At 39.9% G+C, this 16,197-nt stretch overlaps 1 protein-coding gene across 4 annotated transcripts; it reads right to left on the bottom strand.

Annotated features, from left to right (window-relative positions):
- Nucleotides 1-51: 51 nt before the first annotated feature.
- LOC121074052 (methylcrotonoyl-CoA carboxylase beta chain, mitochondrial-like) lies at nucleotides 52-14,644 on the bottom strand. Of its 4 annotated transcripts, none has more exons than XM_040565742.1 (13): nucleotides 14,395-14,644; nucleotides 12,793-13,119; nucleotides 10,915-11,111; nucleotides 9,646-9,824; nucleotides 8,611-8,691; nucleotides 7,990-8,168; nucleotides 6,303-6,495; nucleotides 5,207-5,298; nucleotides 4,141-4,297; nucleotides 3,246-3,368; nucleotides 2,487-2,632; nucleotides 1,930-2,011; nucleotides 52-252 (listed from the first exon to the last, which is right to left on the bottom strand). In XM_040565742.1, exons 2-13 carry the CDS (start codon nucleotides 13,113-13,115, stop codon nucleotides 169-171), a joined length of 1,836 nt encoding a protein of 611 aa, XP_040421676.1. In that variant the 5' UTR covers nucleotides 13,116-13,119; nucleotides 14,395-14,644; the 3' UTR covers nucleotides 52-168. The 4 variants fall into 4 exon arrangements, with proteins under 4 accessions (XP_040421676.1, XP_040421674.1, XP_040421675.1 ...); XM_040565740.1 differs by lacking the exon at nucleotides 14,395-14,644 and adding an exon at nucleotides 13,625-13,661; XM_040565741.1 differs by lacking the exon at nucleotides 14,395-14,644 and adding an exon at nucleotides 13,229-13,527.
- Nucleotides 14,645-16,197: the final 1,553 nt, after the last annotated feature.

Below are 16,197 nucleotides of genomic sequence, written 5' to 3'. Positions count from 1 at the left end.
CTGTGGTTTAAAATACAAACTCAATGTAAAAAGATTTGAAATCCAGGATTGTTTGCAGCGGCTTAACCTTTTTATTAATGGTATCAAAGAATTAGAAAATCGTTTACATTAAAGCATTCTAATACATGGTGCTAATTTTAAAGGATGATTACTCAAAAACGGCTGCAGTTACATCCTGATGACAGGATGCTGATACAGAGGTATGACCTGGTACTTCTGCTGTTGTATAATTTGTAAGCACTGTGCAATTACCTGATTAAAAAACAACAAAAAATATATATATAAGCAATGAGCCCCAAAACAAGAAATAAGTAAAATTTACAAGTTATGCAGTCATTCAATAATGCATTTGTTCTTAATTTTTGCAAAACAATGAACATTTAAAATGAACAATTGTTGGCTGTACACTTAGCAGAAACAGATGTCAGTGTAATATATCACTGGGGCAGGGGAAAGGAAAAAATGTCCACAGGATCCCAAAGCGTATGTATTATGTATGGAAGCCACTAAACCACTTCGCAGCCACAGTGTTAACAACAGTATTACTTCTGGAACACTGGAAAGCTACTTTGCTGTAAACATTCAACCAAAATATATTATTTGATAATCCATTTCAGTTATTACATAGCTACATGCCTAATATTTCCAATAACGTATCAAAAATTATCAGAACATCCTGCTCTTCTGTGTCCATCTTTTTCTAAGTCATATTTCTTGGTGCCTTGTGAAAACAGTGAGTGGAAAATACAAAAATTCGGTCTTTAAAAATAACAATCTTAATAGAGAATTTTAACTACTATCATACAATATATGTAATAGTCTTCTTTGCCAAAGCCTTTTGTCTATCCTGCTGGAATTAGGAGTCAGGATAAGCATTTTCCTAATCTCACTGTACACATTTGATTTCTACTCAACCACCACCCACTGTCTTGAAAAAGCTGATTCTTTTTTTAAGGGCATATTCAGCATGAGCACATGCTGTCAGTTCAGACAAAGACAAATTCAATCTATTAGCAAGAACTGGGATAAAGTGGCAAAAGAGTAGTGTAAAAAAGAAAAAAAAAATAGCTAAATATGTGAACATGAATTGTGGTATGCTGGTAAAAATTACCTGAAGAGAGTAATAATGATTCATTTCAACTGTCACATTACTTTCTTTTCACAGGTAGTTCCTAGGGAGAGGTAGTCTCTTGGCTCTAGTACTAAAAAATATTTCTCAGTGCTCTCTCCTTATCAAAGTTTCCATAAACTCCACACAAAATATTTAATGTATATGTACCACCATAAATATGTACCCTATTTAGAAGTATTAACTGATGGCAAGATATATTTGTGAACTTTAAGGAGAAAAAAAAACTTCAGGAGCTCAAAGAACACTTTAGGTATTGCTAATAAACAATACGACAGAAGATGTGGGGGTTTTGGAAATAATTTAATGGAGTACATGTCTGCCGACTTAAAAGAAGGCGGCAGGGGCAGGGGTGGGCACATCCCAAATGTAAGAAGCAATTACAGCAGGAAAATCAACCAAATGAAACATCTTGGGACAAAAGAATGAAAACAATGTGAGTAGTGAAGAGCATGAAATTATGAGTCATTATGCAAGACCCAAAAAAAGGATCAGGATACTGAATCAAAAGGCAAAGTCAATTAGAGATTCAGTGAGGAAACGCTAAAGTAACCAGAATACAACCAGAATTCAACAGAAACTTTTTGGATGGACTAATGGTGTAGAGAAAAAATGAGAATTGCAAGGCTAAATACCCAGGAAAATGGAGTAAGAACAGAGACCTAATTCTGGGAATCAGCATGCTAGCTGACCTTGAGCAAATCATAGACTTACACACTCACCACAAGATGAGATCTGAGGATAAAAACATACCATAAAGAACATACGAGGGGGAAAAAAACAAAACAAAGCCAACCTACCTTTCTAGTATTTTGAGGTAGAATTATACCATCATCCCAGAGTCTGGCAGAAGAATAAAATGCACTGCTTTCTTCCTCTAGCCTGGAGAAGAGAGAGTATTAAACAAGCTTAAAAAGCACAAAAACTTAATGAAAAAACATCAGTCCGGTAAAATGAAGTCATAGGTGAAAAAGGCATATGTTTCAATTTTAAGTGAATGTGCAGTACTACTGTTAAAATCAATTAGGATCCAGCAAATACGTATCAGATGTGATCCCTCCGTATTTCAGTCATTTCACAGTTCAGACAATCCCCCGTATTTGGGAGATCACCATTTGTTAATATACAGCACAGTATCTTGATTTAGGGTTGTGTGGTTTCAGATTTTTTAAATCAAAAATCTGTGTTTCCTTATGAAGATCCTAAGAGTAGACATAGAATTACACAGAATTTTAAAACATTTTCAGTAGAATCAGGTTTGCTTCAGTCGTTTGGGATGTGTAATATGAATATAATTAGGTATTTTAACTAATTAAATCTCAGCATAACTGTGGGGTTGTATTATTAATGTCCTTACCTTTGTTTCAGATGTTTTAGCTCTGATTCATCTGTACTATCACTGTCCCCAGCTCGTGGGACTGCGGTCAAATGTCTTGAATCCACAAGAGCAACTCTTGCATTAGGCCACAAGAAGAGAAAATTTGGACTGAATGATCTCCCGCACTACAAAAAAAAAAAAAAAGCCTCAGTGTAAACTCAATGAATTTAATCACAAAAAAACGGCCATAGAATGCTACAATCAAGTTCAAGACAAAATGTAAGAGTTTATTTTGTAAAGTATTAATGATACAGATCCTTCCCATTACAGCTACAGCTCCTGTATCAATACAGATCCCCTGCAGTAGCAACTGCCACAGTTACCACTGCCTTTGGTAGTAGCATTTTATTATTCATCATGTTTAATTCAAAGCAAGCAAAGAGGCCTAGTACACTTACTGACAGCATGAGTAGCACACACAATAACACAACTGGAAAAGATGTGGTTCTTAGTCTTTGAGAACAAATAGCATGTGCTGAACAAAAGGCAGGATTGGACCCTCTGAGTGACATTTTCAGACAACGACCAGTTTTTTAGAACTTGTTCTATGTTAGCTGCAGACCAATTTTTCTGCAATCACATCTTGTGATGCATTTCTTCCTTTAAAATTAGTTAATGTAATGAGTCAAGTTAAATGTCTACAAACAGCTTTCATTGTTTTAAAAATGAAAGTGCCATGAAATCTGGGCAAAGTCTCAAGTCTATTACCAAACCCATTAACCTTTATGATACCCTTACCATAACATAACTTTCGCTCCCGTAACAGCCACCAACTACTATGGTTATTTTGGGAACAGCAGCACAGGCAACGGCAGCCATCATGGAGGCCTGGGCTTTTAATCTGTTGGAGTGAGCCTCCGCCTGAAATGAAACTAAAGATTTTAGTTCTGCAAAGTCTTTCTTCTCGATTCCTTCCACTCTCACCGAACTTACAACCTATTTCTAAAACATGTATTACTTTGCAATTCTTTATGATCATTTCTTCCAAAACAGTAGAACAGCATCAATAGGTTAAGCACCACAGACCATTATAACACTTACTTTATGATGTAAATCAGCAAAACAATTACAACCAGTGTGCAGAAAGAAACCTACGATACAGAGCAACTCTAGCTCTCCCAGGCATTAGCAAGCTTAGACATAACACAGTTACGCCAGGCTTTGTCTTAAGCAGTGGTGCCAGTTGGGAGGAACAGAGCTGCAGAAATAGTAAAACCTTTATTAGGTTCTCTCAGCAGAGACTATGAGGCTTTCCAAAGCCCAGGACAAAACATACTGTACTTTAATGCCTTCACTTTTAGAAAAGAGAAATATTTATTTTCTGTGGAGCACAGTGGTATCAGAAGAACCAATAGGCTGTAGTTCAACATAAAAAGCGCTATGAATTCCAAGTTTTACAGCTTGCATTGCCAGCTTGACAGCGCCGTTTTAGATAAGTGTACAGGCCTGCTTAAAATTAGAATAAAATGAGAAGATTTAAAAGCAAAGTAATTACAAAGCTTCTTGATTTAACTATCAAAAGTGGATCAAATAATATTTTTTCTACTAATTAATAGTTTTCAAAATGTAACGTTAGGCAAAACAAGAACTAGGAAATTGCTTGAATTAAGCACGTCGAACTAAAACGCCATACCTGCGAGATGCTTGTTGGCCCTGCTGCATGGGGAGCAGTGTTTTGGAAAAAGAGGATGGGAATGCTCCGGTGACTGCACAGCTGTACGAAATGGCTGCCCTTGAGAGAAGCATCATGAGTAAGCTCCCCATTGTTAGCCACCACTCCCACCAAGTGCCTACAAAACAGACACAGGAACATTTTCCCCAGAAATTATGAAAAGACAGGACATAATGTTCAGAAGGATGGAAACATAAATGGGTGGAAACACACACATAGATGTGCCCTTTTACAGAAATCTAGGCTATAAAGGATGCAATTACGCATATCACTTCACTCAAGGAACCTGCTATACATAACAAACGAGAAGTCTTAGAGCAGTCCCTATACATAAAGCGTTGAAGTATTAACATGGAAAATACTCAGGAGGCAGGTAAGGTTACAGATGGCCTGCTACAGTTCACAGTGCCAGACAAGGTGCCAGAACTCTGGATGCTCTCCACTTCCCGTAACATACAATGCAATAGTCATGCTGAAAAGTTTATACTTTCAACCAGAAAGTCTCTAAAATATATTTTACTTCTTTTTATTTTTAATTAAAGATTTGTCTGGAATGTTGTGTGCTTACGAATGCGTTAGTAATGGTCTGCGTTAGTTAATGGTCTTAACTACGCATGGTTTTATCGTATGGCTATTATTCCATCTCCATCATGTGGGAGATGGGATAACTTTTGACTCAGTTTGGGAAGGAACACTTCAAGATGTTGTTTCTTATTTCTTAAAGAATCTGCTGAGACTTCAAAGTCCCAGCTGTTCATCTAGTGACTTGAGTGACCAAACAAATCATTTCAAAATCATGAAAACCATTCAATTGTAATCACTCTGCTGCTATCAGCCTGAAACACAATGAATACAGAACTCAGAGATAAAAGATCAGGCTTTCTAGAAGTAGTTTATCACCAGTTCTTGACTGGTTCAGAACTCCATAAATTCTGTTACTAGAATACTGTAAAACCTGATTAACGGTACAAAAGCTATTTCGACAAATATGTCCATGCATATTGATAGTGAAATCTTATAGCCCTACCCTTCCACGTGGCCAAATCCTGTCACTAATGTTGTTCCATAGTCAGCCTTGAATTCCTGGAATCTGCTTCCATCCAGCAGACGGCTCAGAATCTGCAAAGAAACATACAATTTTTCCTACAGAAATCTGAGGGAAAAAAGGATAGTTCTGCTAAAAGATGTGCTCTGTTCCAATAGTAGGGAGACCTGTATTATGCAAGAAGTCAAAGTAAATGATCACAGTGGTCCTTTTATGTCTTACACTTCGCTAAATACTCAATATGCACGAAACATAAAAATTGTGTTTGATGACCAACTATATATTTTGAGCCAAGTTCAACTCCAAGATTATTTCAAAGTTACAGAGCATAGTTGTTCATATGCATAAAAACCTTATAAAAAATAGCATGTGCAATTATAGTTTATGTGCCTAAAAATACTCAGCGGCATATTGCTCACACTTTTTTTAAACACAGTTTTAAGAGCTGCCTTTCAAAGCTCCACTCTTACTACAGTCAATCCCCTTAACTCCAGGAATTTACCACTGGCGAAGATACTGGATTCGCATCCTTAGAGAGACCAAACCTCTCCAAAAACTACACGATAAAAATAGTGCCATGCAACTCCACATGCTTCTGCAGAGATGTCTGTCTCAGCCTCAAACAAATTGAGTTTGACCTTCATTGTTTTTTCAGTCAACATTTGCATTAAGCAGTCAAGTTACAACATAAAGCCTTGACCCCTTAAAAAAACAAAGGAGACAGGAGGAAGCCCGTTTCTAAAGGGATGCATGTTCTAAAAGCAGCCAACACAGTACAAGACACACTGATGTAAAAGCATCTCAAACAGTGCATGGAAACAGATGGGGATCAGCTGGCATAATCTGTAATTATCTTATCTCTAGCAGGTTTTCGGTTTAAATATTTTCAACAGCTCTGCAGAGTTGTTGCCATTCTGCTTTGCTGGAGCTAAAGACTACTTGGCAATGATTAGGCAATCATATGAAATTTTTCAGGTACTTCATTTCTCTAGGAGAGAATAGCCTGTTGCCTGTTAACCTGGAGATACTAGACAAAGCAGACCAAAAGGATGAAAGGATATAGTACCTGCCACCTTACCAATTTCACAGGAAGAGTACACCTATAATCCCGTGGTGCAAGCCCCAAGAGCTCGTCAGAGCTATACAGAGGACCGTCATGTTCTATGACCTCGTCCGGCAGAGGCTCGTAATTCAGCGTTGAGACAACATTTCGAACACACTCATAGGCTTCCTTTTCTGAAGATGCAAAATGGTCACTGCAGCCACTGACTCTAAGAGAGAGAACAGCATTACATAGTATTGAATTAATGAAATCTGAATTCTGATAGGACCCAAACTGAAGGAAATACCTTCACCTGTACTATGAATCTCTAAACTCCCTGAAAACATTGTGCAGTTTTACTCCTGTACGAATGAGCTCAAACCATCAGTGGAATTTCTGTGCAATCCAAACTAAAACCAAATTCAAAGTAGAGAGAAGTCCTTCCTCATGACTTTTGTCTCTACCTATATGAAAGAAAGGCCTCTATTTTCATAATGATGTTGTTGGAAACAATAAAGGTAAAACAAACTTTAAAAATTACATCACAGTAGCAGCACTTCCAGCTTGGATATAAACACAGTAATTTAATATACAAAACACAGCTGACTGTCACACTAATATTTGCTTTGTGAGAAAGGTATGGAATTTGTTTCTGCATACAAAGTACTGAATGCCAGAAACAAATAAGCAAATCCACCCTTGTCCCCTGTGTAGAAGGGAATAACTATTTTGACAACTACAGAAATTTCTGACATACAAAAATAACCTTAAAGAAATAGTTACATAGCTACTACTGTCAGGTTTATTTCCTCCTTGCTCTTCTCCTGCTATGAAGCCCTCATCAACGGCAGAGGCAGACAGGCTTTTTTTTTTTCTTCTTTGCTACAGATACTTTTACAAGCATCCAGATTCTTCTCTGCAGCGAGTTACTCTAGTGTCTTCAGAAGCAGACAAATGGAAAGAAGTTATGCCACCTCTTCCATGCATTAGTTTAGGGCAGAAAAAAAAGGAATTTCTTATGCAGTTTCCCATCACCACAGTATATCAACACTTGAACATTCACATTTTCTTTTTTTTTTTTTTCTGAACATATGTAGCCTGACACTGTTTCTATTAGGAAAAGAAGTGATATCATCCCTCTTATATAGTCAGTCCCTCTGAGGCACAGAGGAACTAAATTGCCTGAAGTTCAGAAAGCATGTGGGAGAACGGAGAACCAAATCCAGGTTTGTCTAGCTCATGCTTAACCCCATAACATCCCTTCAGTTTTCTTCCATTTGACTGACCTAACAAAAAATGATAACTGAGAAGGAAAGCAAACAGTGCAGTAACAGATCCCACCTCTGGCCCTGATCCCAACCTCTGTACTTAGGTGAGGTTTCTATCAGAGTTAAATACATTAACAGCCAAGAGCTGGAAGTGGAAAGTTCCTGTCTACAGTATTAAAGCTAAATTACTATGTTGTGTTACCTTCTTCATTTGAAAGAGTTGTATCTAGCCCCACGATATTCCCACATATATAACAGAATATCAACAACTTCTGTAATAATTCGTGTATCATTTCTACCATTTTCCACTGCATGTTTTCCCATCCTTGAGGACCACAGTACATCCAATCACTGGAAACATCAAAAACAGTCACATTAACTTATAACAGAATGATACGTTCTTTAAAGCTAAGTGTGCTGAGCTCTCTACAACTTTTGAGAATTATTTCACATACTTAGAGTGAAGTTTCGCTCCTCCTAGGTCCTCAGGAGAGACATATTCTCCAGTAGCAGCTTTTACCAGGGGTGGGCCAGCAAGGAACAGAGTGCCAATTTTATCTATAATCACAGCTTCTTCGGCCATGGTTGGAACATAGGCACCTCCAGCTACGCAGGAGCCACACACTACTGCCACCTGAAGGACACAAACAAAACAAAAAACCACTGTGTTGCAGTGGGAAGAATGGAACAGCAAAGCCATTACCTTTATTTCAGAAATGTTTGAGAGACTAAATTGCAGCCTGGAGAACCACGAAGTAAAGACACAAATACCAGCATGAACAATGTTGCTGTTCTTGACATCACAGAGCTCAATGTTTACCCTGAAACCACCCAATGTTTTGATGCTTTCCATCAAGATCAGTCAGTAAGCACTTAGATGATCCTTAAGGTAGAAGTATTCTTGTCTGTGAGATACTACTCACATCTCCCGACCCCACAAACAGAAAAGGTCAGCTTTCAGAAATTTCGTGCATGTTTGACAGCTGCTCCTAGAAACTCTATTAAGATAAAACTTTTTTTTTTTCAGAACTCTATTTATCACACGTATTACACTTGTATTCAAAATGACACTGTACCTGAGGGATTTTCATAGCAGACATTATTGCTTCGTTGTAGAAAATTCTGCCACCGTGTGACTTGTCAGGAAACAGCTCTGACTGAAAGGAGAAAACAAAGTGAGTTTCAGTATTAACTGTAAAAGCCAGCACTTCCTCTTTACTTCATTCACTCACAAGAGCATTGTAACTGACTCTGAGGTCACCACTAACAAGCATTCCAGAAACTTTTACATGCAGCATTCTCTGCTGTATTTGTTACCCTTACACATTGTACAATTCCCCAAAAGCACCCATGGCCATCAATGTTTCAAAAGCAGAGAAAGTCTTCTGATGTTTTGTGAAAACCATTCGTTCTAGACAGGCTTAAATTGTAAACGTGGGGAAGTGGAAGCTCATGTTTGTACTTTATCTGTGAAATGACTTCAGGACAGTTTCCCTTTTTACTCTAGTTTTCGGTTCAGCTCTTGAATTTGTATAAAACCTTTTACTACGCGTTTGGTTTCAGTCTGGAGAGGGAATAACTCTAGTCTCTGTGATAATGTGACCTCTGAGCACTGGAAAGTAACCTGCACAAGTTTTTCCACTACAGCAAAAATTTTAAAAACTACATTTTTAAAGGCCATGGAGGTTTGTGCATTACTGTAAGAGACTTTATAACAAAATACGGAGTCATTTTAAAGGTTCTGAAGTTGAAAATGGAAACTTCAAACAATGTTCTAATTTATTAAGCACACCAACGTGTTTCAGCACATTGAGGAGTATCCATGATACCTGCTTGGTCAGCACTTTCTTCCCAACACTGATATTCAAGCTTTTAAACTTTGATCAGATGCTAGATGCAAGATTAGTCAAAGTCATCACTACTGTTACGTATCTTCAGATCACGTTCTGGACTCAGATTTGCAGGCAAAACTCAATTTAAGTATAACTTTTATTGAATGAAAATCACGCAGCCAAGAAAACAAAACATAAATCTGAGATTTATTTCTAGAAAATGAGTATGACTAAAACAAGCAGTAGGTATTTTCCTCTATGAACTGGTTCTGGTGTTACCTGAAGCGGTAGGAACGCTCCCCCGCTGTCAACAAGGTACACAGACAGCAGTCTGTTCTGCATGGCTATTTCCTGAGCTCTTAGCTGTTTCTTCACTCCAATTGGATAAATAGTTCCTCCCTTTACAGTTGCATCATTTGCCGTGAAGACGCACCAAACCCCACAGATTTTTCCAATTCCTACAAGTGATACCACAGACGTTTATCAGGACTCTCTAAGATATCAGATATGAAACAAGGAGGCCAAATTTTAGCTAGGATGTCATTTTGGTGATATCAATAAGCTGCTAATTAAATGGCAAATACTGCATAGGGAAGAAATCTATAGCTCTCCTCTGGAATAAGAAAATGAAAGCTAACGACAAACACACACAAAAAAAAATCTAAATGACAGAAGGCAGAACTTGAAATACAACTTATTCCTGGTATCACTATAAGAGAAAAAATACATAGTTTGACTTCCAGCTCTTGGACTGAGCTAACAGTGAAGGCAATTAAAAATTACGTACAAAAAACTCAAAAATGTAAGTCTGTGACTGAAGAAAAGACAGGATTTCACAATCCATTCCTCTAGTTGTTTTTTAAACTGGAACTGCTTTTTGAAGTGCAACGAAATAATTCGAAAAGCATTACAAAATAAATGTCTTAGTGCCTGTGTCACACACTGACTTGGTCCCCTTTCGTTCAACAGGCATCAGCTTATTTGACACATCATTCTAAATTTTTGAGAGAAAAATCAGTAACTGGTATGTAGAATAAATTACTAAATCTATAAGAAATTAAAACATTTTTTTCTTTAAAGGTTTCCTCCAGATTTCCCACTGAAGAACAATGGAAAATAATACATCAGTGGCTGAACTCTTCCGTGTTGGGAAGAGTCCAAGCTCTTCCATGTTATATTCCATAAGCCTGACTACATGTATCCTTCTTCCTTTCCCAGTAAGAACACACACCATAACTTCGGAGAGGAAGTCTAGATGCTATAGGAAGGTGTGCAGCACACGCAGACCACAACTAACATACACTACCTACAACCACGTACTCATCAGCGCACCCAGACAGCACCTCTCAAATTATGTTAAGGATCACATTGGCCCCAAACCCTTCTTCCTTCCAGGCTGCATCTCCAGCGTGGGCTGCTTCAGACAATACCCTCAGCCCATATGCATCTTTAGATCTAACTTGAATCATATTTAAAGATACAAACCATTAAGCAAATGAACTTCATGAATTTTCCATAACATCTAACATGAAACTTTCCAGCAATTACCAGTAAGGCATCCAGCAGCAGGAACATCACCATAAGGCATATTGAGGCCTGCGAGAGGAGACAGTTCGAGAAAAGACTCATCATCAAGAAGAAACTTCAGGCGTTCACGAACAAACAGCTTCTTGTTTCTCTGAGTATGACGCAAGATGGCATTCTCTCCCCCTCCTTTACTGACCAACTCTAGCAATTCTGAGTATCTGATTTAGAAAAGAAAGTTTCAATTAATGAAAGCCACCTTAATTTACAAGTTGATCTTTCATAGATTTAGCACAGGTCTTAAATGTATTGCACAGCTTTCACACCAATGACACGAGAACAACATTAATTCACATTTTTGGATTATTGTTTGTGAAAGGAACTTGTTCGTGACAGTTAAGGACTGCCTAAGAGAGCACACAATTCAAAGACATAAGTTTTCTTCCAAAGTGTAACAAAAAGCAGAGATATGCCATTTTAGTTTCATTACTCAGAAGTCACATTTCCAAGCCCAACAAAGACACCCCAAGAAGAGTCAAACAATATAATATAAATTAATTATATGAGAATTATACAGAAATAACACATATACAGAAATAATATAATTCTATCTGTAGCTTTTTGATCATAGTTAGGAGACATTACTAAGTCCTGTCCCTCCCAGGTGTTGCCTTTATGCATCCAACGCAGCATCTCACAATATATGACCCTACTTAATCACCGTCAGCAACCCCAGGAATGAGAAGGGGCTGATCATCAGCTACCAGAGCAGACTTTGAGAGATACTGCTCTACAACAACTTTAGCCTATAAACTTGCAAATATTAATAAGGCTATCATAATTTGCTAGTCCCAATTCAGCACGGACAGTTATTTCCAGGTTCCAACTACTCTAGGGAAGAACCCATTCAATGGTTTCCTCCTCTGCTCCCCCTCAACATATTGTGAAAGCTTTTTTGACAGGCCTTACATATACTCAACAGCATGGAAGATGAACTTTAACAGAGTGAATACTGCAGTGTCACTACAATCATCAAAAAGAGAAATTGATTACCATTTGCAGCATAAAATACAGATAATGAACTGAGCAAAACTGGGAACAAATGTGGTACCTTATATAACTTTAGTCTTAAACAACAAGGCTGTATATTTATTTTAAGTCAAATATTTTTCACCAAGATGCATCATCTTTAAATAAAAATACCATCTGATGTAACTATTTACAAACCACTCTGTGCGTGACTCCATTACTTCATTACTTCATTATGGCTTCCTGCAGACTGTGGAGGTTGAAAAACCTCAGGAGAAAAAAGCTAAGGATTTTAATAGTGTTGTAAATGCCACCACAGGAGGGCACAGTGTGTTTTCCATAGCTGTGCTTCTAGCTCCTGTATCATTCCTCTGAACAAAGGCCTTTGAATTTTTGCCATCTGATCCTTAAGGCCAAATGCATAAAACACATTTTCCCGTTTTATCAGTGAACCATGATTAATTTCAGTAACTGTCACCCCCTCTTTCAGGAGCAATCTTTAAAGTGCACGGGTCACCATTTATCTCTTTACATTCAAAATCAAACCTGAATAAATTTTATGAAGGCCTAAAAATAGTTCTTGGCAATACGTGCAGAACAATGTCATATGACAGTATTTTAAATACAGTCTGCACCTAGGTTCAGGCATCTCAGTCAACAGAAACTGACTAGGAAACAGCAAGGAAACTAACTAAAGCTTCAAAGTGGTCAGAAAAAAAAAAATTACTAACAGGCTTTTTTTTATTTATTTATTTCTGGAGTTTTTAATTAGCAATCTTCCTGGGTTAAAAGTTGCTAAAAGCATCTGTAAGTAATGCTCACATCATCTCACACGTACCAACACTTGAAAGCATCACAAAAAACAGTCATTACCTTTTAACAACAGCCTCACTGTTCCTTAAATTTTCTTCAAACACATGTCGATATACGGACAGGACGCGTCCATCTAAAACAGGGTAAGTTTTTGCATACCGTCTATATTTTGCTTTGCTACTTACTAAACGGCTGGGAAGCATGCTGCATGTCCTTTTCAGCCCTTCGTTTTGTAGTGTCTGTGCTGATTGTTTACTGTTACTGAAGAAGCCCTTACACTTTCCTTTGAACACATGGTTTAAAGTCAGGAATCTGGGAAGCAGCAATGGTGTGGAGTTAGGGGAGAGTTTGCAAATGGAGCAGAAAGTGATATTGTTCCACATGGCCCTAGGAATTAAAGAGAGAAGAAACAGCATTTACAAATTAAAATTCAGACTCCCCAGGCTGGAAAAGGCAACGATTAATACGCAGAAATTAGCGAGGTGGCAGTTTTTACAGGAGGGAGACCACGAACGTCTAAGTTTCCACTTTTAACAGCTTGTCTAGCGCTGTTACAGCGGCGGGGGCCAGAAGATTCACTCCCAAATCCTGCGTTACCGCTGCTAACGAGCAAACCGGGAGCTGCAAGCACGACCTTTGTGCTCCGGGACACCCTGCCCGCAGCCGGGCCGGGGCTGCCCTCGTCTCCCTCAGCGGCCTCGCTCGGCCCGGGGCAGCCGCGGGGCCTGCGCGGAGGCCGGGCGGGACGAGCCGCGGGGCCCCGCTCCGCCTGCCCGGCGAGGCGGCTCGGCTCGGCTCGGCTCGGCTCTCCCCGCCGCCTCCTCCTCCTCTCCTCTCTTCTCCACTCCTTCCCCGCACCCGCCGCGGCCTCCCCCACTCCACCGACCCTTTCGCGGGCAGCCGCCGCCGCGCCGTCCGCTCCGGGCCCGCCCCGGGGGCGGCTCCGCCACCGGCACGGCCCCGGCCCCGGCCCCGGCCTCGGTCCCGGCCCCGGCCCTGGCCCTCCTGCCTGCCTGCCTGCCCTGGGCGTCCCCGGCCCCGGCCCAGCCCTGCCTCCCCGCCGCCCCCGGAGGCCTCGGCGCGGCCTCACGCCGTCCTTGAGGAGCGTCCGGGTGAAACGGGGCTAAAACGTTGATGGTGGACGGCATCTTGGGGTGCCGGTGCTGCAAAAGTAACAGGAACGGCAAAGGAATTGCTAGTGTCGGCGATAAGCACGAGCATACACACAGCGCGTGTGTTTGATTTGTAAATTACACGGGGTTTACAGAATGTTGCCCTACGGTGGCCTCAGAAATAACACGCTGGGGCCTCGCTCTCCATCAAATACAGTATGGTAAAGGAAGGATGGCCGCAAAGTGCCTGGTCTTCCACGTCCCCCCTTCATGCAGCGCGTTACATAGAACCACAGAATCACCGAATCATCTAGGTTGGAAGAGACCTCCAAGATCACCGAGTCCAACCTCTGACTTAACACTAACAAGTCCTCCACTAAACCATAAAAGGCTGCAGATTGCTGGAAATTCACAGACTTTTTAGTGACGTTTGCTGTCCGTAGTTCTCCATCGTTCAACGCCGCAACTGCTCAGCTGAGATGTATAAACGCTTTCTAATTAAGCGTATAATTAAAATATTAAAATGAATTTGATTTCCTTGCCTCCATACCTCACACTGTTTCTGGGCCGCTGTAGTCAGTTTGCTGTTGTTAGTCATGGCATAACCTCCGAGAAATTACAGCTTGTTGCCTTGCAGCGGCTTCATTAAAATGCGCTCCTGCCAGAGAGCTCTCAGCCATACATATTAATAAGGCTTCACAGGGATAATTAAGCAATGACTAATACATTGGCGAATGTAAGAATCCAGCGTAGGCAGGAGAAAGATTTTGTAGGTAAATACGTTGTATATGTTAATAAAAAATCTTGACAATAATAATTAAGATTCGATGCGCTATAGCAATTTAAAATAGTCTCTGTTTTTCTTTTATACTGGAAACAGGTAGGAGTGTCTTTGATGTTCTCCCTCGTATTGAGAATGGGATTGCAGGAAACCGCTCCCATCGCCCTGTGGGGCTTCAGCAAAGCCGGGAACTGTTCAGGAGGCTCCCTGTGGTGGCCTGTCCCTCTGCAGCGTGAATTGGGTGGCCTGGGGAAGGCAGGGAGACCCCTCAGGGGCTACGGAGACATTTCAGGGGTAGAAGAGGTGATGCTAAAAGCGGGGTGGGTGTATCCGCGCTTCTAGAGAACCCCCCTAAAGAAATTAGGATTGCAGGTCTGGTTTGCACTTTCCTAAAATGCTCATTAATAGACTGGTCAGAATGAGGTGAGCGGTGGACATTTGCTACTGAAACTGTTGAATAAAAATCCAGGTCAGGAAGTTTGTTGTAAGCACTGGTGCAGCCACGGAGGGGTTCCTGGTATAGCCCACAAAGGAAATTAGCAGCCTGATACACTCTTCAGGCTGATCTGGGGCATTTCTTGTGGGGAGCTTTGATTATTTCGGTTCACATCATCTCTCTTTCCATGCTATAACCAGAACTCCCCTCTCCCAACATTTTGAGAAGCTTCTAAAGCGCTGAAGGTGAGGGACAGAAGACACTTTGCAGTTTTACGTAGGGCTTTTGTATTTCCTAGGGGATTTTATGTGAATTTTTGAGCTCTTTGTGGAGCAGGTGATAACGGGGAAGGAAAGAGTGGTGACAGAAATTTATGTAAAGTAGGAGAATGTATCTGAGGTCAGAACTTCAAAGATGTGTTGATGGTAGTGACAGTGCTGGGTGCTCAGCTTTCTAAAGAGGGAATTGCTCATGGAAATGCCTGAGTATGTATTTAAAGTGAGATCCTTTTCTTTTTTCTTTTTTTTTTAAAGTTGACCCATATATCATTTCCCTGGATTTTTTTAGTACTCTTTTCTGTGAATGTATTAGAGAGACTACTGTTCTATTATGATTTTCATGCTTCATATTTCATTTTCCATAATTAAGTGTTAGACTTTCATTATCTCTAAATGCTGTTGTTGCACAGTAAGTCCATTTTATGTGATTTTAATTTGTGGAGATTTTTGTTTTGTTTTGTTTTGTTTTAAAGAATATCATTCTCAGTTAATGTGTTGGCTTATTTCACAGGTTTCCCAGAACCTGTGTTCACAGTCAGAATATATTCTGTATGTAATACAGGTTGCTTTTACTCGGATTTAAAAGGGGATTAAACATTGTCATGCAAGCCAAACACTGCTTGCTCAGACTAACGGATAAAGAAACATTTTCTCTTCATTGCCTTTAGCCTTGACGTGTATCTGAGTGACAGTTTATCATGAAGATATGGCATCAGTCACCCTTTTTTGTACTGGGAGGCAGCCGGGCGTGAATACCAAATCCTGTAATGAGGAGCTGATAGATTCTAACTTATTTTTGCTAGCCCTCAAGCTGAAATCTGGCCTTACTCTATTGTCATAGCATGGAGCATCCTTTGG

The sequence above is a fragment of the Cygnus olor genome, chromosome 8 (assembly GCF_009769625.2).
Source record: "Cygnus olor isolate bCygOlo1 chromosome 8, bCygOlo1.pri.v2, whole genome shotgun sequence".
In the NCBI taxonomy this organism is placed as follows: Eukaryota; Metazoa; Chordata; class Aves; order Anseriformes; family Anatidae; genus Cygnus; species Cygnus olor.
The sequence above is the reverse complement of the archived record's forward strand: the minus strand, read 5'-3'. Positions and strand labels throughout refer to the sequence as shown.